Genomic DNA, 23,105 nt, shown 5'->3' on the forward strand with positions numbered 1-23,105 from the left:
GTGTGTGCGTTTAATATGCCATGCAATGAACTTGCAGAAAGGCACCCATTCAGGGAATAACTCATGTTGTTTGAAATCATCATCACTGTAATGTCATAGTTATTTTGACCAAAACATATGATTATTAGAAACTATACATCAGCCTATAGTATCTGCCTATATACATAGTGAACAGTAGTGAACATTAAGATGACAATTCAGTTAAAAAGATTTGCACGTTTTATCTTAAAAAAATGGCATACTACTGAGGAATTACATTATAACCTGTAAGATCCATTATTCTGACAAAATAGCCTATGCAGTAGTTTTGGATGTAGCCCTTGCCCACCTGTACTATTTTTAGACTGAATGATACCCTCCTGTTTAGTACAGTAGTATGCACTGGAGTGCCATTCATTGTGCCACACTTTCTCGATATACTCTTTAGTATGGTAGTATATAAGTGTCACTGTAGGCAGATTATTCTGTCTATTCTGACTTTCGTGCTAGAGTATACAGCAGTGTTCCACTAATTACATACTATTTACCCATACTCTTTAGTAGGTTAGTATGCAGTGGACTCTCTGAGCGCGAGCGCATCTGACGCGGGTTTCAACGCAAACAAAACGCAAGGTCTACTTTCTACAAACGTGATTGCTCAGCTCTTATACAGACTTCAGGTTGTTTATTGCATTTTAAGAGAGAAACAAGTGGAATGTTGCTTTAAAGGAAAAAAATATATATATATTTAGCTGACAGAAGCATCTGACGCACTGAGGCTGTGCAGATGAGCGCTCAGTTATTCGCCGCTGCTCCTGTTCAGTTTGGACATGCACACGCGTGAACGACTTTAAATGTAAGTAGGACGCTTATGCACTGCATTTAACTCTGTGTTTTTCCCTAATATATTAGTTTCAAGCTTAACATATAGGTCTTTAACCCCTTAAAGCCTGCTTATAGACATTTGGAGAAATGAGTCTTGTTTATGCAATTGGGGATCAGTAAGCGGTTGCCACTGATCTCAAGTGCAATCAGGAGTAAATGTATTTACTAGTATTGTGATCTACTTCAGAGCTTCTACCTTATATAGCGTTTTATGTAACGGCGCAAACCTTCACGTGCGACTGCGTGCGTTTGCGCAAAACCTGGAGCTGGGTGTTTAACTGATTTCTTGTCCTCTGCTGACTTTTGGGAGTGTTTAACAGGTGAGGAGAGGAGACAACAGGTGCAGTAAAGATAGCCTTAAGCTGAAACTCAGCATCCAGAATGAGAAAGGATTATCTGTATCATCCCACCTGTATTTCACATCACTGCTTGATGTTGTGACTCTGATTTCCATCATAAGGATTTCAATCTTATACTGCTTTCATGTAATATTTAGAGACTATTATTATTCCACAGGGCATCTGCCATCTTCCTGTTAGAAGTGAAGTTAAAATAACTGAATGAAGTAGTTGGACTTTGAATATTTAATGTGGTTTTTTACATTGCTGAAAAACCCAGCTACCAACATACAGGCCAAACTTATCAAGCTAGAGTATCTTTACCACCTGCTAACTTATTTTCCAGCTTCATTATTACTTAATTACATGATCAGTAAATGTGTGAGATTTTCTAGCTGTCTTACTGTTATCTTCTTAAAAATAACTAAGATAAAAATAGTTAAAAACAGTTAAAAATAACTGTAGCATTAGTACACTGCAAAAATGACATCTTATTGCAGTGAATATCTTGAAAATATTCAGATTTATCAAGTATAAGATTACTAAAACCTAGTTCTAGACAATTTTATTAGTTTTAAGCTTGAAATAGTCTTGTTGTAATGGCAGATAATTTTGCTAATTTTAAGCATTTCTTTCTAAAAAGAAGCAAAATTATCTGCCAATAGAACAAGAAAATGTAAAGCTTGAAATGAGTAAAAAAATGCCTAGAAATAGGTTTAATAATCTTATATTTGGTTAATTGTAATCATATAATAGGAAATGCTTGATAAATCTGACTATATTCAAGATATTTTCACTTACTTAATACGTTTTTGCGGTGTAGTGGTAATTCAGAAAATGTCCAACACCCTACCAGTTTGAGTAGCTCAACCTGTGTTTTGGCCACTCATAGCTGCTCAGACTAAACTGGATTTTTCAGCAAGGTAGACGTGAGTACATTTTGGGGTCTGAAGTCTGTAAATAATTTCCAAGAATTATTACGGTCAGTGTCATTTGAAATGTAGTTAAATGTAGTTTTACTTTAAAATTGCATGATGTCGTAAGGTTGGAAGACAGAACATGATGTCGTAAGGTTGGAAGACAGATGACATCATGCAATTTTAAAGTATATGTCATACTTCTGTCTTCTAACCTTATGACCTCATGCAATTTTAAAGTATATGCATGATGTCATAAGGTTGGAAGAGAGAAGTATGAAAGCTTCACACTATACCCTACTATTGTGGTATTGGTAGAGAAACTGCGGATGCTCCTGAAATAATACTAATGTCATGTGGTATGAGTCAGACCTTGGCTTTTGTCTTCCTTGCTTCAGGGTTGCATGAGCAGATGGAGCTATGTCTCCAAACTTTATAATTTTTATGTCTTGGACCTATTTTAGCATATTTAACACAAGGCCCATGAATAACACACTTTATAGTTTTAATCCAGTTAATTTTCAGTTTATTTGATTTGAATTTGAGTTTACTTTGTAGGTTACTGAAACCAGATAGACATTTTTTTGCAACGTTACATCAAAGAAACAAACATTGTGGATTAAAAAGCTCTACAATTGTTTGTAAAGAATCTTCTCAACAACTAGTTGGGCATTTTTTTTATTAAAAATTCTCAGATGTGGTTTCAGTAGCATTAATAATTGAATACATTCTTGAGGGCATAAGTGAGTATATTATGAGGCATATCATAGGCTGCAAGTAATAAACTGCAGAGGTAGTTAGATGTTTTTATATTCCAGGCATTCATGTTGACCTAGATTCTCAGCTTCTATCTTTCACATCTTTATTGTCAGGCTTATGTAGTAAGCACAGCAATAACATACAGAAAGGAAAGCTTGACAAAACGAAACAAAAGAGCATCTATATATGAGGAGAATCAGAGAAATGGCACAGTTGTCAGTTTTGCTTAGAAAACATGACAGATAGAAACAGGGTAGTACAGTGCATCTGTGGCTCTGTGTGGCTACAAGGACCAGTAGTGTTTCCTGGGAACCAAGCTGAACTCTTGTCTTGTCTTGGGGTCGCGCCGCTGTCACAAGGTCTCTATTCCCTCAGAGACTGTTCCCTCAACTGTTACACTAAATAAAAGATTCCCTCTTGTACCCAAACTAGTGGCTCTTTGAGAGAAACCAATGTCTTAGACTAGCTATGGAACTGAAAGGGTAGGAACCATACATTTGGACCTGGGCAGATAGCACTTGTTTCAGGACTAACACAAGTGTCAAATCAATCTAGACCTTCATGTAACTGTTAGATAAGCATATAGCACACTCTCAAGGGGCAGATGTGCCAACCTTAGGCTTATGCTCTGTCATCAATATTGAATTTGTAAGCGTTAAATATCTATACACTCACTGTTCACTTTAAGAGGAACACCTGTACACCTGTACATTTATGCAGTTATTCAATCAACCAATCATGTGGCAGGAGCACAATGCATAAAATCATACAGATACAGGTCAAGAGCTTCAGTTAGTGTTCACATTAAACATCAGAATGGGGAAAAAATGTGATTCCTGTGACTTTAACCATGGCATGGTTGTTGTCTCTAGAGTTTACACAGGATGGTGCAAAAAACAAAGAACATCCTGTGAGCAGAGGGTCTGCAGGCTGAAACACCTTGTTGATGAGAGCGATCAGAGGACAATGACCAGACAGGTTTGAACTGACAGGAAGTTTGTAGTAACTCAAATATGCACTCTTTACAACCGTGGTGAAAAAAGACCAGATGACAAATATGATTCTTGTTCTTGGCTGACAGGAGCGGAAACCAGTGTCATCTTCTGCTGTTGTAGCCCATCCACCTTATGGTTTGATGTTTTGTGCATGCTGAGATGCTTTTCTGCTCACAACATTTGTAAAGAGTAATTATTTGAGTTACTATATCCTTCCTGGCAGCTCATTTTCCTCTGACCTCCCTTATCAACAAGGCGTTTCCACCCACAGAACTATCACTCACTCAATGTTTTTTGTTTTTTGCACCATTTGGTGTCAATTCTAGAGATCGTTGTGTGTGAAATTCCCAGAAGTTTCTGAAATACTCAAACCAGCCCATCTGGTACCGGCAACCATGCCACGGTTAAAGTCACAGAGATCACATTCTGATGTTTTTCACCATTCTGATGTTTGACATGAACATTCAGTGAAGCTCTTGACCTGTAACAGCATGATTTTTCATTGTGCTGTTGCCACATGATTGGCTGAATAGATAACTGCATGAATGCGCAGGTGTACAGGTGTTCCTATTAAAGTGAACGGTGAGTGTATGTGTCCTGTATTTAAATGATTTTTTTTACTTTGGGGGACCTGAATTTGATGCCTGAAATGACAAATAACTCTGAAGTCAGACATGCACTATCTGCTTACCTGGGGCTCATTTGTATAAATCTGATGTGCCTTGGTAGAACATTTTGCATTACCATTCATTAATGTCTCAGCTTTTTTTATATCAGCTCCCTGCTGTCACTGCACACTTCATGATGAACAAAGCTGGCAGGCAGTAAGAACTAGCAATCTAAAAATAAAAAATAATTATAAAAAAATCAAAAGCTCTGAAGTTAGCTATGCGGTGTGTGTGGGAAGGCTTGGCAAGCTGGAAGTTTTGACTCTGCTCGGAGGTGTCTAGGAAAAGTAACGCAGCTACATGGAATGTGCCAGGGTGTGTATGGACAAATGGGAATGACTGGTATAATAGACCAATAGGGGCAAAAACATGTCTCATTGAGAATAGAACAAGGATTTCCTGGCATGGGATTACATTTGTGTATCAGTCTGTGTATGTACATTTGTCTACTTTTGGGTGTGCGTATGTGTGTGTGTTTGTATTTAAATGTTCTGAGGGCAGGGGTTATAGTGAGGTTTTGTGTGTGTGTGTGTGTGTCTGTGTGTATGTATTGCAGGCAGTGTGATGATCCTGGCAATAGAAGACTGAGCAGAGAATGAGAGTCTGCACTCCAGACTCAAAATAGCAGATCATGGACAATTGGAAAAGTGAAAAAAAAAGGCCTATAGGCTATTACAGGCCTGCTTATACAAGCTGACACTGAAGTGGCAAAATTATTGCCAAAATGATTATCTTTTTTATTATTATTATCTTTGTGCATTCACAATCAAGATATAAAAAAACCCATCAGAAATGCATTAAAATTAAATTCGTAGATGTTTCTGACACTGCTATACAGTGGCAGGTTAATGATAGGCGAACTACATTTACCGGCCACTTTAATGGGGACACATACAGTATACACCTGCTCAAATATGCAATTATTCATTTCAGCCAATCATGTGGCAGCAGCACAATGTATACACTCATGTGTACAGTCAGGTCGATAAGTATTTGGACAGTGAAACAATTTTGGTAATTTTGCCTCTGTACACCACCACAATGTATTTGAAATGAAGCAATCAAGATGTGATTGAAGTGTAGACTTTCAGTTTTAATTCAAGGATTAAAAAAAAATATTGCATTAACCATTTAGGAATTACAGCCAAACATAAACTATATGGCCAAAAGAAAAATGTGATCTCTGTGACTTTGACCGTGGCATGGTTGTTGGTGCCAGACAGGCTGGTTTGAGTATTTCAGTTTCAACAGTCTCTGGAGGTTTACACAGAATGGTGCAAAAACCAAAAAACATCCTGTGAGCAGCAGTTGTGCAGGCAGAAATGCCTTGTTGATGAGAGAGGTCAGAGGAGAATGGCCAGACTGTTTCAAGCTGAGAGAAAGGCTGCAGTAACTCTTTATGATCATAGTGAGCAGAAAACCATCTCAGTTGAAATCGGAAGAATGTCACCTAGTCTTTTTCCAAACTTCAAATGTCTAGTTTCACTGAGCCTAGAGCACCAGATTGATGACATCAGAGGAAATACTAAGGAAAGATGATGAGCATTTTCCCATAGTAACACATTTCTTTCTGGACAGTCAGAAAAGACTTGTACCAGTCTAGTACCACAGCAGTAATCCAGTAAAGTAATGATCAGCAGTATCATATTTTGTGTTTAGACTGAGTATAAACAAGACACTTGGTCATTAACTGCCCTGCATTTTCAGTGCTATGAAGTGCTTGAAAAACAGATTGGAACATTCAGGCCTTCATTCAGGCCTTCTAACTAAACATTTTGCAACTATACAGCAAGCTCCTCCAAGTGTTTAGATAAAAGGGTACCATAAATATGGGTCATTAAATTTATATATTAAAATGTATATTTATAATTTTTTATTTATGAAGGATTTATATTAAAAAAAGAACACAAAATACAAAAAAACAAAAACAAACAATGGTGGTTACTGACTGAAAACATTATTTCACGAGAGAAATAGGATGAACATCAAGAGTGGTGCTTAAAATATTCATCTTATCGAATATTTTAAGGAACTGTGTATTACTGACTTTTGTAGAACTACTAAATGAAGGGCTGCAGAAAAAGTAGAACTAATGGAGATTCAGTGTGGAGTTTAAGTTAATGCCATTGATCTTTGTTTGAAAAGAGAAAATTACAACAACTTTCAGTGGAAGGAGCCAAATTAGGTTCATTTGGTCTAAGTAGATGATTAATTGTGGGAAAAAAATGCCACAGATAGCTTTTCTGTGATATGTCATAGTATTTAGATGTAGCTTCTCTCTGAGCGAAAGTGTATATTTGCTGATGCTCCCAAAAAGCTTGGTGGTTGATGGAGTTAAATTTGTTTTCCCCCTCCTTGTTCTAAATTGCGACACTCTGCTTTTGGTTGGTCAGTAAACATCGGCAACATCACTTGTGATAGCAAGATCTATGATGTGATCTTGATTCTATGCAGGACTTGTTTACATTTTGAGTGACTGGGAGACCATCAGTGAGATCATGGAAATCTATAGCAATTCTCATGTCTTAATCGTGTCAGACACTAAATTACGGTGTAAATTAGAGCCCTGGCATAACACTGACGTGAAAAAAGGAACTCATTTTTGGTTTATAGTTACTGTGTATAAGACCAGCTCGATATTTAATATTCAATTGAGCAAGCGCCCACACTTTTCAAACACGAAAATTAATAAATTGGTGCAACAGTAGTGTAACTACAGTGTTTTGCATGCGCAAAAAATTTTTTAAATTTGGATACAAACATACATTTTCATATGAAAGCAAAAGAAATGTGTCAGAGCAGAAGGAATGCCACTAATGTTTTGGCAGTAATGTAACACCTTACTGTTTAATCTATTTAAAGGATTGAGCCATTTAATCAACTAATCATCCAATTCATTTATTAGGGATTTTACATCAGATTTGTTAATAAATACCTTGTATAATTCCACGGTTTGTAATCCAACCATACTGGTGATCCAACTGTTGTGGTGCTTAGTAGAGCACTACTATAAAACCATTGAGGAAAAACTGGCCCATCAATACTCTGTGTCATAGGGTTTGACTAAAACTGCACAATCACATACCATTACTCAAAATTCATTCTTTCACCCTCTCTTTCAGACATACGCTTGAGACTCCAGCAGCCATGTGTTCATGCAGCCCCCTGGGCTCTGTAGTCTTCCTTCTTATTATTAGCAGGTAAGAAATTCTACTCTGACTTTCTCTGTTTAATTAGAATATATTGCTTTTCAACCTTGTTATTGTACATGTACCATTCTAAAAAAAACCACTTTTGTTTAAAAACTTTTTTTTAGACTTGTTTTTTTTTTTTTTTTTTAAATTACATCTGTTTACCTGTTTTGGTATTTGGGTTGCAGACTTAAACACTATGCGTCACAGAGCTAGCAGGAAACCGGAGGCAGATGCCCATTTTTGTCAGCAACTTCTGGTGCAAGCTTACATGGTGACATACCCTCTAAGTACACAAGCAGAATAGAGTTTAGCTTTTGGCAGTAAATGAAAGACTGGCTGCCATAAATACCTATACATGCAGGATTATATGGATATGACAAAAGGTGTCGCAGTGGTAGGATGGAATTACAGCTAATCTGTGAAGACTTTTTGGGTGAGCTTGAGTTTCTGTGCTGCAGTGTGAGTGTGTGTGGGTGCAGATGAAAATAACAGCCTTCATATAGTACCCCATCTCCTCGCTGCCTGTTCAGTGTTATCCTCCCATGCAGAGGTGCAGTAACTAGAGCACTAACATGATTACAGTTAGCCCAATATAGCTAGGATGCATTTATATACAGGGCGTCCCAAAAGTCTCCATACATAGGCGATGCCAGCACCATGTCGGTTGTGCCTTCATCAGTGGATGTTTGTGGACGTCTGCTTCATGGTTGGTCCTCAATACTTCCAGTCTTTTTGAATTTGTTAATAAGTTTGGCAACAGTATCGTGTGTTGCCATGCTTGCCATGTTTCTTGTTAAACTCCATCGCAACCTTGCGACAGCTTCCCGATCCAGCCATGAGAATGATTTCAATGCATTCTTCTTTTGTCAAAGGCATTCTTAAAGGTTATCTGATAAAATATATAAGAAACAAATACATTTTGGTAAAAAGTGTTAATTTCCCCTATGTATGGAGACTTTTGGGACACCCTATAGTTTAACTACAGTGTGAGTTTAGGCAGATTCAGGTTAATAAGGTTAGGTTCAGGATAGGTTCAGGTGAATAAGATATGGCTTATTCAGAAATACTTGGAGGATACTTGACAACAGGCTACTTGTCTGATCAAAAGTGGATCTGGCCCTGCTATGTTAGCTAAGGAAGCACTGAAGTGTGTGCATTCTGTGACTGGCCCTTTTTTTTAGTAGATCAAAGGGGATGTAGAGCGAGACAGAAGTGCCAGTCGGCTTCACCATATGTTCCCATTCACTCCTATCTCTCCTATTCACTTCCTCCCCTCCCCTGCCATGATCTCATGATAAAATATATAGGAATTCTAACTAGTGAGAGTAATTTTGTTGGTTGTCATATGACTAAGGTCATTACAATAGCTACAATCATCACACTAATATGTACATATCTTAATTTTCATTCAGGTTGGCTTTTGATAATTGGGAATTTGGAGACAACAAGGAAAAATTGTTTAGAGCCATGGATAACATTGAGTAAATTAACTAAAGAAATACATTATTCTTGGACTCATATCGCAGTACAAAGACTAGTCTTTTCATTCAAGCCCTATGACTCTGAGTATTTTAGAGTCTGATCTATCTCAGTGTTGATATCTTTTATCTTTTATATATATTTTTTGAAAGGCTGAAAGCTAGCTCATATGATGTGAAAGCACAAGAAATATTTTTTGTGATTTTTTTTTCAAATCTCAGTAGATATGAAATAATACATGTTACTTTATTTAAAAAATAATATTTGAATAGCAGTACAGTAAGAAGGCAAATATCTTTGATTTCTTTGGAAGAGGCTTTAAATTTTTACTCAAAGTAGGGCAGCACAGGTCCCCTGACAGATTTTCAGAAGTCAGTAAGGGAGGGAGAAAGGTGCTGTCAAAGTATCGACAAGAGCAGAGTCATCTGATCATAGAAAAACATTTCTGTAAAACGCTATTTGTTATGTAAAAACAAACAATTTTCAAATTTTCATACATTAGATTTTGATGTTTGCTTGCTAAAGAATTATTGTCATTGCAGAGTTCTTATTTAACTATGGGATGCTGATCAAAACAGATTTTACTTATTTCACTCTTGTACAGACATATCCTACAGTTCTTAAATCACTGCATTAAAAATACTATTTCCATTGAGGTTTCTCACTTCATCGGTGTAGCCTAAATTGTTAAATTACATAGAAGTACCATAGTGCTAAAACTTCTAGTGCACTGTGTTAATGGAGCAAGAGGCAGGTATTAGACAAGGACAAGAATGTGCCAGTGCCACAGGTAATCAATCATGGGCTAAGTATGGCTGCACAAATACAGCAAGGGTTAACATAGTAGGTAGTTTTAGATTACTGAGATAATTTCCTCATACAGTATCTGTGCAGGATGTAACTGAATACACTATTTGGAATGAACAGATAATATCTTCACAGATACAAATACAGATTGTCTACTGTCAGTGGTTTGCTCCAGTAGCCTGACCTGAACACTTCCTCACTGAGCTCCAAAATAAAACCACATTTCTTCTATATTTCTATACAAGCTGGCCTGAAATTCACAAAAAAAAATAGTTTTATTTATAGAGTTGCTGCTCTGTATAGCCCACACAGACCACACACTCTGCACAGGACAGCTTATCTCTGCTGGAGTCTAAATAAACATTTATTTAATTCATTTTAAATATTACTTTGTACATTCGTTCATTGTTATTAATGAAAATTAGTATCAGAATATAGATATGAATACATGTACAGATATTTGGAGCACTATACAGATGCAGATACAAATAGTGGCAGTGTTTTATACTCCTACTGTGCAGGAATAGTTGACTGCTATTTTGACACTTTCGTCTCAGTGGGGGATTTGCTGAGATGAAGCTGTGCCCTTGAGGTTTGGTGTACATTTAGAGCACACACCCACCCACCCACTCTTCTTTTGCACTTCTTGCTTCTTGTGTTGTGTGCTTTACAAACCCATCTGACATTGACATCTGACCTGTCAAATTAGTGTTAACTGGAAAATTAAATAAAATATAACAACATGAACCTAAGCCTGATAATAGTGCAGAAGGGAGTGGTAAACACAGTAAACAGTAAAGAACATAACAGTACATTTTCAATATAGTCCTTTTACAAATCACGTCTCTAATGTCCCTTGTGAAACCATAAATGTTTTCTGACTGTCTCAGGAACAGATTTTAATTGCATAGTGTTTTAAATCCATTAAAAATATTTGTAAAGTGTTTTTCTTCTCTTGGCCAAAAACCAAGAAGCAGAGGCAGAGGCTTGTATCGATCACTTGTTTTAACAGTAGTTTTAACAGCCTTGTTTTAACAGCAGTATAATAAGCAAAATAATGGGCATGAGTGAGAACCCAGCATGGTTATGAATCAGAATCATGGGGAAGAATGTGTGATGTCAGGAAATGGGAAAAAATGAAGAGAGAAAAAGAGAATTGACTAGGCAAGGCTTGAATATGCCTTGGCACAGAATCGAAAATTCTCTAGAACTGCACTGGAGGGATGAACACCATTCTTCGGAAATGCACTCATCATCCACTTTATGAGGAACACCTGCACAGCTGCACATTCGTGCAGTTATCTAGTCAACCAATCATGTGGCAGCAGCACAATGCATAAAATCATGCAGATACAGGTCAACAGCTTCAGTAATTGTTCACATCAAACATCAGAATAAAAAATGATCTGTGTGACTTTAACTGAGGGATGGTTGTTGGTGCCAAATGGGCTGGTTTGAGTATTTCAGAAACTGCTGATCTCCTGGGAATTTCACACACACACACACCAGTCTCTAGAGTTTACACAGGATGGTGCAAAAACCAAAAAACATCTGGTGAGTGGAGGGTCTCCAGGCTGAAACACCTTGTTGATGAGAGAGATCAGAGGAGAATGACCAGACAGGTCTGAACTGACAGGAAGTCTATAGTAACTCAAATGAGTACTCTTTACAACCGTGGTAAGCAGAAAAGCATCTCAGAATGCACAACACACCAAACCTTGATGTGGATGCGCTACAACAGCAGAAGACCACATCAGGTTCCACTCCTGTCAGCCAAGAACAAGAATCTGAGGCTGTCATGAGCACAAACTCACTGAAACTGCAGGTTCACCTACATGTATCCAGGTGATAGTTACTGCCCCTGGTGGCTACCTAGTGTTCATACATTCTCAGAAATAAAGGTCCTTTTCCTTGTTGCTAGGGTGGTAACAGGAGAGTGCATGTTGTGTAACATTAATTAGTTTTTAGAATAATGGTCCTCAAGGAACAATCACATACTTATTTGAAAGGTTTCCAGGTAAAATATACATGCTAAAGGTACAAAACATGTCACCTTGATAGTACCACACCAGCCACAAGAAAAAAGTATAGGATTTTTAACCTTTATTTCTGAGAGTGTCGAACTACAGTTACATAATTAACTAGTGCTTTTTCATGTTATAATGATGTTATGCTCAAATTGAATAGAAACTATTTTCATTCTGCAGATACATCAAAGATGAAATTGATGAACTAGAAAACTGATAGTGGGATTTATATATGATCGTTGTATAATCAGATTCAACTGTATACAGCTTTGCTGAATAAGGACCAATTACTATTTACTTGCCATAACTACATAGTTCTGGAGCATAATAAGGGAGACATACTGCTTCTGTTTAGATAGTTAATGAGCAAGGATGCAGTAGAAAGAGGATGTTCAGACAGCTATATCTGACATGCACATACTGAGCAGATAGGGAGGGAGAGCACTGCTTAGACAGCACTGCAGTCAGTAAGCTTCTGTGATGTTTTCCACATGTGCCTTCATGCTTGTGAGATGGTGTGAGAATCACACTCTCTCACTCTGCCTGGAGAGGCAAAAACATTTCTTTTCATTCTAGAATATTTATGAGGGTTGACTTAAAAAAAAAAAAATTTTTTTTTTTTTTTTTTTTTTTTTAGCTAATCTCAGTGTTTTGTGGCACTATGCTCTGAGAAGTGTTCTAAAGCTATAACACAGACTCTATACCTGTAGCATCATATACCATAATGATGGCAAAAAAAATACATAAGATAGATCATTTAAATTTTTTCCTCCATTTTATTCTTGAGTGTTGAACAAAATCAGAAAACAGATTTATGTGCACACAGCCACAACATTTCCAATTTTCCTCCTCCACATCTCTTTGTGCTGCATTTCAAAAATGTCAAAATCCATTGAATATTATCCTGCTGTAGTTTGCAAATGACAACCGGTCTCCAATTTTTATGTAGCTAGCAGGAAGTAATGTTCAATGCTAGGCATGACATCATCCAAAACTGGAACAACTAAAGATGATGGATATATGAAAATATTTATAAGCATGTAACCCAAATAAACAGTGAAAATCAAGGCTATGCTATTGCCAATATACAATTTAAGTAACAACTATAACCAGTGTGCAGTCATCATGATAATCTTGCAGTATATTCACCCACAAATAATCTAAAGCATTCAGGCTGTTTTAGTGAATGGTATCAAGTCTATTGTAATACAATGTATTCCAGTTGAATTTAAAATAATAATAATAATAATAATAATAATAATAATAATGATAATAACTTTTATTTATATAGTGCCTTTCCAACACCCAAGGTCGCTTTACAAGTCAGATTTAAGGAATACAAATAAACATCAATATCAAAGGACAGAACACATATCAAGAGCTGAAAGTAATATACAGAGGTCGCTTACAAAGCTAGATTAGAGAAGCACATACCAACACATAACACATACCCATACAGAGCCCACTTACAAAATTAGCTTAGAGATACAGAGAGAATTTAGATGAACGTCCATAACAGGGTACAATTTACAGACTGAGAACTGAAGAGTAATACTCAGAGAAAAAATTTGTTTTTAAGAGGTTTTTGAAGGAGAGAAGGGAGGATGCTTGACGGATGTCTTGGGGAAGAGCATTCCACAATCTGGGAGCCACAACACTGAAAGATCTAGCTCCCATAGTCACCAGACGAAACTTAGAAGTGACTAACAATCCCTCACTAGAAGATCGTAAGGAACGGGCAGGAATATAAGGCATAAGTAGGTCAGATAAGCATGTAGTACCCAGGTTATGTAGAGCTTTATAAGTGAGGATTAGTATCTTGTAGTTTATGCACAAGGAAACCGGAAGCCAATAAAAAAATATATTAATTTACTATATTGTACAAAAACATGTTGAGGCAGTGCCATTGTATCAGTTTATATATCAGTCGATAATGATACACAGCTCAGAAGTTCAGTTATGGACACATTTAAATGATCAGGATATGTATTGTGTGCATTACACAGTATGGTGAAAAAGTTCATTAATTTCATGTTCTGCTTGTAGGATCATACAGGTTTCAAACTCCAGTGCTGAGGAGGTCCTACCACCTACCATTCAGAAACTGATGAAGGGCTACAACAAGTACCTGAGGCCTTTCTTCGGGAGTATGAGAGCCATCATTTTATTTAATATCCATACAATAAGTCAACATGAACAGATATCAAAATGAATGTTTACTTTTTTCTAAAGGCTGCAATTAGAATTAAGTACAAAAATAGACAGTGGTGTGGTAGGGCTGCAGGTATTATGTAAGGTATTCCAGTACAGTAACACATGTATTTTGGAGCTCTGGCTCAGATGTTCTGTTCAGCCTGCTTTTAATTCTACTAATTCTATTGCTTTGTTTCATGCTGTGTTGTGAGTGTCTGCTGCAGATGGTCCTGTTACTGTTGGCATGAGTTTGGACATCGCCAGCATAGATACTATATCAGAGATCAACATGGTAAGATGCTAACAGGTTGAAAAGTGGCAACTTCGCTGTGAAGGCATACATACAACTGAATTTATCTTAGTGTATGGTTCAGTTTGGTTAAAGATTTCCCTTCATTGGAACTAAGGGGCCAAACTTGCTCCAGCAAAGTGAGGTCCCTGAAAAAATGGTTTCCAAAAATTGGTGTAGAAGAACCTAAGTGACTTGGACAGACCCCTGACCTCAACTCCACTGAACAACTTTGGGGTAAATTGGAACACCAGCTGCACCCCAGGCCTCCTTGTCTGATATGTGCCTGACCTCACTAATGCTCTTGTGGCTGAATGGGCAAATCCCAACAGCCACGCTCTGATATCTAGCCTTCCTAGAAGAATGGAAGTTATTATAACAGCATAACAGCAACGGTGGACTAAATCTGGAATGAGATGTTCAACAAGCACGTATAGGTGTGATGGTCAGTTGTCCACAAGCTTTTGGCCATATAGTGTATGTCTTAAAGTATGTTTATGCATGTGTGCAATTGATGTATACAGATCAATACAAATACAGAAATCAATAGCTCTGAAATTGTGAGGATATTTACAATTTGAGGGAAGATGCTTTTATTCAAAAAGATTTAATGACAAAAGATCTTAGTTATGGAGGATACACCAGAATTGTTACATGAAATGGATTTTACCCTAATTATAGCCATAAATCACAATTATGCTACAATGGTTAGCACTACTATGAAGATTTATGAGTAATTTAAGTGTGTACCCAGTCTTTTCATGATCTGCTAGGATTTTAAAAATTGTACAGTACATTCCAGTCTTTAGGGAGCTGAAAAATAGAAATACAGAGTTCTCTATAAAACCATAATTTAGCTATATAAATACATAATTATTTACAAAACCCTCATAAAGTCCATATTACAGGAATGTGTGTATGTGTGTGTGTGTGTGTTTGAATTTGCGGTCCTGTTTAGGACTACACAGCAACTATCTTCTTGCGGCAGCGCTGGACAGATGAGCGTCTGTGCTTTGATGGCAATAAGAGCCTGAGTTTGGACGGCAGGCTGGTGGAGCTTCTCTGGGTTCCTGACACGTTCATTGTGGACTCCAAAAAATCCTTTCTGCATGACATCACTGTGGAGAACAGACTGATCAGGATATTCCCAAACGGCACCGTGCTTTATGCTCTGAGGTTCTCATCTGCCTCTCATAGTGTCTCAGGCTGGGAGGGGTGTTAGGCTGTCCGTCATTGACACCCTGCTATTGTATTAAACATGAAGTTTTAGAAGGGCAGGTGAGGCAGGTTAAGGGTAGGAAGAAAGGAGAAGAGAGATGAGGCAGAAACTCAGTAGCACCCTCAGTAGTTGGCATGCAGGATTTTGCAATTTTTTTTTTTAGGGGATTAAGTGTTATGACGCTCATAATTAGCTCATCACCTGCAGTTCTCTCCATCTCGTTGTCTTATCTCTGTCTCTCTCTCTCTCTCTCTGTTTGCGTGCAGAATCACCACCACAGTGGCCTGCAGTATGGACCTGACCAAGTATCCCATGGACAAACAAACTTGCACACTTCAGCTAGAAAGCTGTAAGGCTTAAATGTTAAATATTTATCAGAACACCCTGGCCAACAATTCTCTCACCAGTTTGAGATGAAACGCAAATATCATAAAAAATAAATATATATTATAAAAATGTAGCAGGTCATAGTTCTAAAAAGTAAGGTCCTGTTAAATGAATATAAATGATGCATCATGTTAATCTACAGTGAGAGGCTTCTCCAAACACCACGTATACTAAGCTTTAATGCAGCCCAACAAGGAACTTGTTATACAAGCATTAACCAGAATTAATTCCCTCAAGAAAACAAGCATCACAAGCTTCAGAGGTTGCAGTTAGTGGCTAGTAAATGTGATACTCATGTGTGTCAGGCAGTAGACATGGCGACAGTTTTGGTGACTGAGTTTATTAAAAGAGACTGGCATGTACAAACAAATCCAAATCACAATATTAATGTCATAATCCAAAAACAGGCAAAAGGTCAGGCGATGTACCAACAAGTTATCAAAGAACAAGACTGTGATCACAAAATGAGAACGCAAATATGGATCAAAACCAGAAACAGCAAACATGAAACAAAGGCTTGGCATATCAGATGACTCACAGAGTTGAACAAATACTTCGTGAAGTGTGTGGGTTGGGAGCATGCTTATGTAGTGTGTGGTGGTAATTAGCTCCAGGTGTGTGCAATCAGTAATTGTGTGAACTTGAGTGTGTGAATGGGGAGTTGGCGTCTATGGTGGCCATGTTTGTAGGCAGAGGTGCATTCTGGGAAATGGAGTCCAATGCTGAATTCCCATTGACATGACACTGTGAATTTGTCAGAGGACTCTTTTTTTCTCTCAAAAATATATGTGACAAATTATAGCCATCCCTAAAAATATTAATACATTAAACTAATTAAATACATTAATTAAATTAAATACAGTCTCCTCTGAAAGTATTGGATTGGCAAGGCCAATTCTTTTGTTTTTGCTATTGAAAGCATTGAGATTTGAGATCAAACGATGAATGAGACAATAGATCAGAATTTCAGCTTTCATTTCCTGATATTACATTATGTATTTCATAATGTTCATCATGTTCACTGACATCACCTTTCTTCTTTTCCAGGCTTGTACCTCAGCTACTTTCAGTTGTTGTTTGTTTTGTAACAAACCTCTTCAGGAGGTGAAATGCATGCTCAATTGGGTTAGGGTCTGGTGATTGACTTGGTCAGTCTAAAACCTTCCACTTTTTCCCCCCTGAAGTCCATTGTTGTGTTTGCAGTGTGGGTCATTGTCTTGCTGCATGATGAAGTTCCTCCCAGATAGATTGGATGCATTTCTCTGTAAATTGGCAGACAGAATGTTTCTATAGACTTATGATTTCATTCTGCTGCTACCATCATGAGTTACAGCATGGATAAAGATTAGTGAGCCCATTCCAGAAGCAGTCATGCAAACCCAAGCCATGACACTATCTCCACTGTGCTTGACCAATGAGCTTGTATGTGTTGGATCATGAGCAGATCCTTTCTTTCTCCACACTTTAGCATTTCCTTCACTTTGGTTGAGGTTAATCTTGGTTACAGAACTTTTGTGGCTCATCTCTGTATTTCTTCGTCAATTCCAACCTGGTCTTCCATTTCTTACTGGAAGACTTGTGGTATGGCCTATATATTTCTGCTCTTAAATTCTTCTTTGAATGGTGGATTGTGATACCTTCACCCTGCCTTGTGGAGGTTGTTGGTGATGTTACTGAAAGTTGTTTTTGGGTTTTTCTTCACAGCTCTCATAATGATTCTGTCGTCAACTGCTGTTGTTTTCCTTGACCAACCTGTTTGATGTCTGGTTGTTAGTACGCCAATGGTTTCTTTCTTTTTCAAGACGTTCCAAGTGGTTATATTTAGCTATTTCCAAATGCTTTGTGCAATGGCTCTGATAGATTTTCCCTCTTTTCTGAACTTCAAAATGGCTTGCTTTTCTCCCATAGACAGTTCACTGGTCTTCATGTTGGTTTATCTTTTTTAACAAAAAATGCAGTCTTCTCAGGTGAAACCCAGGGCTCAAACCAAAAGTAGACATTCAGAGCTATTAATTGTTGAAACAATAAGTCTAACAGGGCACACCTGGGCAACAAGAAACACCTGTCAGTCACATGTTCCAATATTTTTGATCACTTGAAAAATGGAAGGGTTCAACAAAAGATGCCATGTTTTAAGTTGTTTAAAACATCTAGTTGTAAATATGGGGAAATGAAATATGAAAATCTGATCTATCATCTCAAATTCATCTTTTGATCTCAAAGCCAAATGTCTACAGGGTATAGCAAAACCCACAGAATTGGCCTTGCCGTTCCAGTTCTTTCGGAGGAGACTGTATTTCAGGAGGCATGGTGCAAAACATAACTTGACGCAGCCTCAAAATGTGATGCATATGAAATTAATATTCAACTTACTAAGGCTACTAGTTCATTACACAATGTGCACCTGGGGCTGCTTACTAAATGTGCACTGCATGGGGTGCTATTACCAGTTCGCTGTATATTCTGAATAGGGAAACATTTTCTATGCTTACGCAGCTCAGTGCCCCAACATTTGATAGTAGCTATTTCAGTAGAGGTAATCAATAAGCAGATCTGGTCTAAAAAGGCAAGTATGCTAAGGTTACTTTAAGGTTACTGTTCACAGACCAGTTACTTGTAAAATATGTCTTGGCCTTGGGGGATTCTGTTTGAGTTTTATAGGCTAGGTGCAGAGAATTAATTAATTAGTACAATAGGTTTATGAGCAAAAAGGGTCATACAATTAAACCATACATGTGAGTGCACAGTTTGAGTGGACTAGCAGTTACACGGATTGATGAGGACACTTGCTGTGAATTCCTTTTATTGGTGAAATTAAAATTTATATAATATTATTGATTCCCGAATGTCCCTTACCTGTAGAATTCTCATCAATGTCATCAAAATCCGGGTAGATTACCAGTAACAGAAAACATGGTTGCATACCTATCTTTCTGCACTAGGTTTATGAGATGATACTTCTTTTTCTAACTCATATGTCCTTCCAACAGGGGGTTATAATGTGAAAGATGTGGTGTTTCATTGGACACGTGGGAACCAGTCAGTTAGTGGACTTGATACTCTGCAGCTGGCCCAGTACACACTGGAGGACTACTATACCTCAGAGTCTGAAGCTGTGTATGAGACAGGTATGTGCCTATTATCCCACTTAATGCACACAAACCAGCTTATACATTTAAAGTGCACACTGTATTGATTACATCACTTCCTTTTAGGCAGGTACCCAAAGCTGATTTTCCACTTCCAGCTGAGGCGAAGCATCCTATACTTCATTCTGGAGACTTATGTGCCATCTAGTGCCCTGGTGGTTTTGTCCTGGGTCTCCTTCTGGATCAGCCAGTCCTCTGTCCCTGCTCGCATTTGCATAGGTATGGACAGAGGAATCTTGTTTGCAATTTATTTCATTTGGCTTAAAATATACAGTTGTGCTGTGTAGTTACAGTATATGCTCTTCTGGTTTACTATAGCATATATTTTCTGACAATGTTTTTCCATCTAAAGGGGTGACCACAGTCCTGACAATGACCACTCTGATGATGGGCGCACGCACTTCTCTGCCCAATGCTAACTGCTTCATTAAAGCCATTGATGTGTACCTGGGTATCTGCTTCAGCTTCATCTTTGGTGCCCTCATAGAGTATGCTGTGGCCCATTTCTGTACTTTACACCAACCAAATGCTGCCAATGCATATATGGTAAGACTTTATCTTCCTAAGTGACTTTATATTGGGGTCTATTATTGTGGTCATGGCATAAGCATAAAAATAAGGCATATTACTTGTGTTATATATTTTTGTCGCCACTGGTGCAGGCAGTAACCTGGTGAAGAGTTGTATGAATGGGGTGGGGTTAGAATTAATATAATACCAAGAGGTGTGGTTAGGTCATATCCAATAAATTCAACTCTTCTCAATTCCCTTTAAAACCATGTGTGTCCTGGCTTATTATTCAGGTGATATTATCCACTAAATTCAGGGAAATTAATAGGAAAGGTATTTACTCTTAAGAGTAAATAATTAAGTCATGAACCCACCTATGGATCCTAGGTGTTTAAGGGGTTAATTATTTGATGTTCCATGAATGTTTCACGAAATTATATACAGCCATCATTCATCAACTGTCTGATTGACATTTAGTAGCTTATTTTTTATGGATAAAATAATGCATTAAGTTGTGGTTAAATACCAGCCAACTAATATTGAAGTAAGGTGGCAAACGTGGCTCGGAAGAAATGGGTCTACAAAAATAAACTTTTAAGTTTCAGAGTCAGGGAAATACAACTTCAGTATTGTGTTTGCAACATGAGGTTCCCAACAGGCAGACTTTTGGACCAAAGTGGGTTTGAAAATATGACTGAGCCAGCCGATTTAGAATGGCACACTCCCTGTTGCAACCCTCCACCTACATCAGTGCTGGGAGATTTGTTTTAGGCCAAGAAAATAGCAACTCACTGAAAAAAAAAAAATTAAGCTGGTGTCTGCATGTATATAGAGCAGAGTATTACTTGTTTTCTTTTGTTCATTTTCTTGTTTTCAGCATCATCCTCATCACCATCATTACAATATGATGATGATGATGATGATGATGAATATGATTATTCTATCATCATCATCATCATCGTCACAGATTGTCTATATCATCTAAGCTACACTGAAAAAGAACCTGTGTCAATGCTCTTTCATTATGTTTAAAAAAGTTCCCAACTCCCTGATTACTCCCCACTTACTTAGATATTATATCTACTGAACTCTTCGTCTCTTTATTGATTGTCAGTATGGACAGGAGATGCAGGAACGTGAGGATGAGATGAATGGGATCGTCGCATCCATCGGCAGCCAGGCTCTGCGGGTACGCAGAAGGGAGGAGATGCTGTCCCGTGCTGGCAGTACTAGCAGTCCCACTCCCAGTGACACTAAAGAGGACAAGTCGTCCTCCCAGACCAAGAGTGGCTGCACCAAGTCCCTGTCACTGCTGCGCCGCATTGTGTGCTTCCTGAACTGTTGCCATGTGGAAAACCCACACTACATTGACAACTACTCACGTCTGACCTTCCCTCTGTCCTTCATCTTCATTAATCTGCTCTACTGGACCTACTACCTGTACTTTTAGTGTGTGTGTTTTTATGAGTGTGAGGGTTTCATATCTCTGGAATATGTTACAGCAATTTGGGGATTTAATGCACTTTTCTCTTAGCATGTTTTTTGCAGATACTACATGTGACTCATGCATATAGTATGTAACTTTTACTCGTTTTGTCCTACAGGATGTGTGTTTATTTGGACTGGTCAAGGTTGTAACAGTGGATGAGTTTGGATGAGTGTTGATTCCCAAAGGTATGTTTATGTGAGAAATATGTGCCCTTTGTTTTCAGTAGAGCTTCACAAGACTACACAAGACTATCCAATGCAACTAAAAGAACGAAAGTGTGAAACAAACGTGACTATTTTAAATTCTACATATTTTAAAGCAGGATCAATAATGTAATAATGAATAGCAAGACCAAAGATTTAATTCATTTTTAGTATCTATGAATTCAAATATTTCAGTGCATGTTATTAGATGTTAGGCAGGTAGCATTATATGAATTATTTCAGTTATTGTTATTTGAACAGTCAGTGTCATTGAGCTTTGTGATTATAAATTGCTGCCTTCAAGAAAAAAAAATCACCAAATGATTTTTTTCACCAAGCATGACAGTGAATCGATAACATCACTGCAGTGTTGTTTTTCTGTGTCAATGACATGACCATTTAACATTATTTTCTTCATCCAAAAATACCAACATAATCAGGCGAATTTCAAAAGTGAAATGAAACTTGAAACAGTTGAAAGTTGTTATTATTAATATTAGTATAATATTTTACGCACGTATTGGTCAGCAGAAATAGGAGCTGGGTTTTATTTTGTGTACATACTGAACTATATTTATTCAAAGCATCCCTCCAACTTGGTGTATGTTCTGTAGAGAGTTGCAGGCTTATGTTAGTTTTATCACTATCTTTTCTTACATTGTCCTTTGCCCTTTTTTATTAACTGCACAGAATATTCAATTGTTTTACAGATATAATGTCTTCCTACTGTACTGAATTTTGAACCACAAAGGCATTATTTATTAGCAAGAGTTTCTTATTACTATAAAGGTCTTTACAGATGTTTTGCAAGTTATATATTTCCAGTCATGCATGAGTCTTGTGCAGTGGAAATAAGCCATGTGGCTCCAGTATGTTTTTCATGCATGGGAGATTATGATGCATCAATTCCCACAGCTTGTGAGGAAGGGTGCATGGTTTTGGCTGTGGGAAGTTTTACAATAAACTAGATCATAATTGTATCTGCAGTTTCAGTGTTTTAAGTTATTTTAAATAATGAATAATAAATCACTGGTCAAACTTTTTCAAGTGCTTCTCAATTAATTTATTCAACAGTCTGAGCATGTTTTCATACTCCTCAGAACTAAGTGGATGATGGTTCATTAAACCAGTCCAGTTGTTGCATTTCTTTTATTTCCTCAGCTTTTGGCTTAGGATTCAGTACCAAACCACCAAACAACCACACCTCTACGGAGGTGAACTATGTGGAACTATGACCAATAACAATCTGGGTTATTAACAGTTTGATTTGGTCAAAGCCCAAATACTAATTGATTTCAGCTCCTATTTAACTGTTAAGATTAGATTTATACAAAGTATAAAAAGATTTATACAAAGTATAAAATACCAACAAAGCATATACTAAAAAAATGTATAACATGAGTGTCCTCATAACAAATGTATAACTCTTCAGCTGTCCATCTGGGGAAACCAAGGTTCTGAAGCAGTCCCTTTAAGGATTTAAGAACCCTTTCTCAGAGTATACGCTTTACAGTGCATGCTGAATGAAACTGTGAAAAAAAAAAAAATATATATATATATATATATATATATATATATATATATATATATATATATATATATATATATATATATATAT

The 23,105-nt window shown here is 37.4% G+C and overlaps 1 protein-coding gene across 1 annotated transcript; it reads left to right on the top strand.

Annotated features, from left to right (window-relative positions):
• Nucleotides 1–503: 503 nt before the first annotated feature.
• Nucleotides 504–22,466, top strand: gabrz (gamma-aminobutyric acid type A receptor subunit zeta). Its single transcript, XM_053238416.1, has 10 exons — nucleotides 504–835; nucleotides 7,664–7,741; nucleotides 14,095–14,195; nucleotides 14,466–14,533; nucleotides 15,489–15,706; nucleotides 16,016–16,098; nucleotides 19,127–19,264; nucleotides 19,352–19,504; nucleotides 19,638–19,831; nucleotides 20,910–22,466. Exons 2-10 carry the CDS (start codon nucleotides 7,689–7,691, stop codon nucleotides 21,243–21,245), a joined length of 1,344 nt encoding a protein of 447 aa, XP_053094391.1. The 5' UTR covers nucleotides 504–835; nucleotides 7,664–7,688; the 3' UTR covers nucleotides 21,246–22,466.
• The last annotated feature ends 639 nt before the right edge of the window (nucleotides 22,467–23,105 follow it).

The sequence above is a fragment of the Pangasianodon hypophthalmus genome, chromosome 12 (genome assembly GCF_027358585.1).
Source record: "Pangasianodon hypophthalmus isolate fPanHyp1 chromosome 12, fPanHyp1.pri, whole genome shotgun sequence".
Taxonomy (NCBI): Eukaryota; Metazoa; Chordata; class Actinopteri; order Siluriformes; family Pangasiidae; genus Pangasianodon; species Pangasianodon hypophthalmus.

Coding starts and splice junctions, on each gene's coding strand:
- gabrz (XM_053238416.1), top strand. CDS start 7,689: ATGTGTTCATGCAGCCCCCTGGGCTCTGTAGTCTTCCTTCTTATTATT. Junction 7,742..14,094: donor TTCCTTCTTATTATTAGCAG/GTAAGAAATTCT, acceptor TTCTGCTTGTAG/GATCATACAGGTTTCAAACT. Junction 19,265..19,351: donor TGAAGCTGTGTATGAGACAG/GTATGTGCCTAT, acceptor ACTTCCTTTTAG/GCAGGTACCCAAAGCTGATT.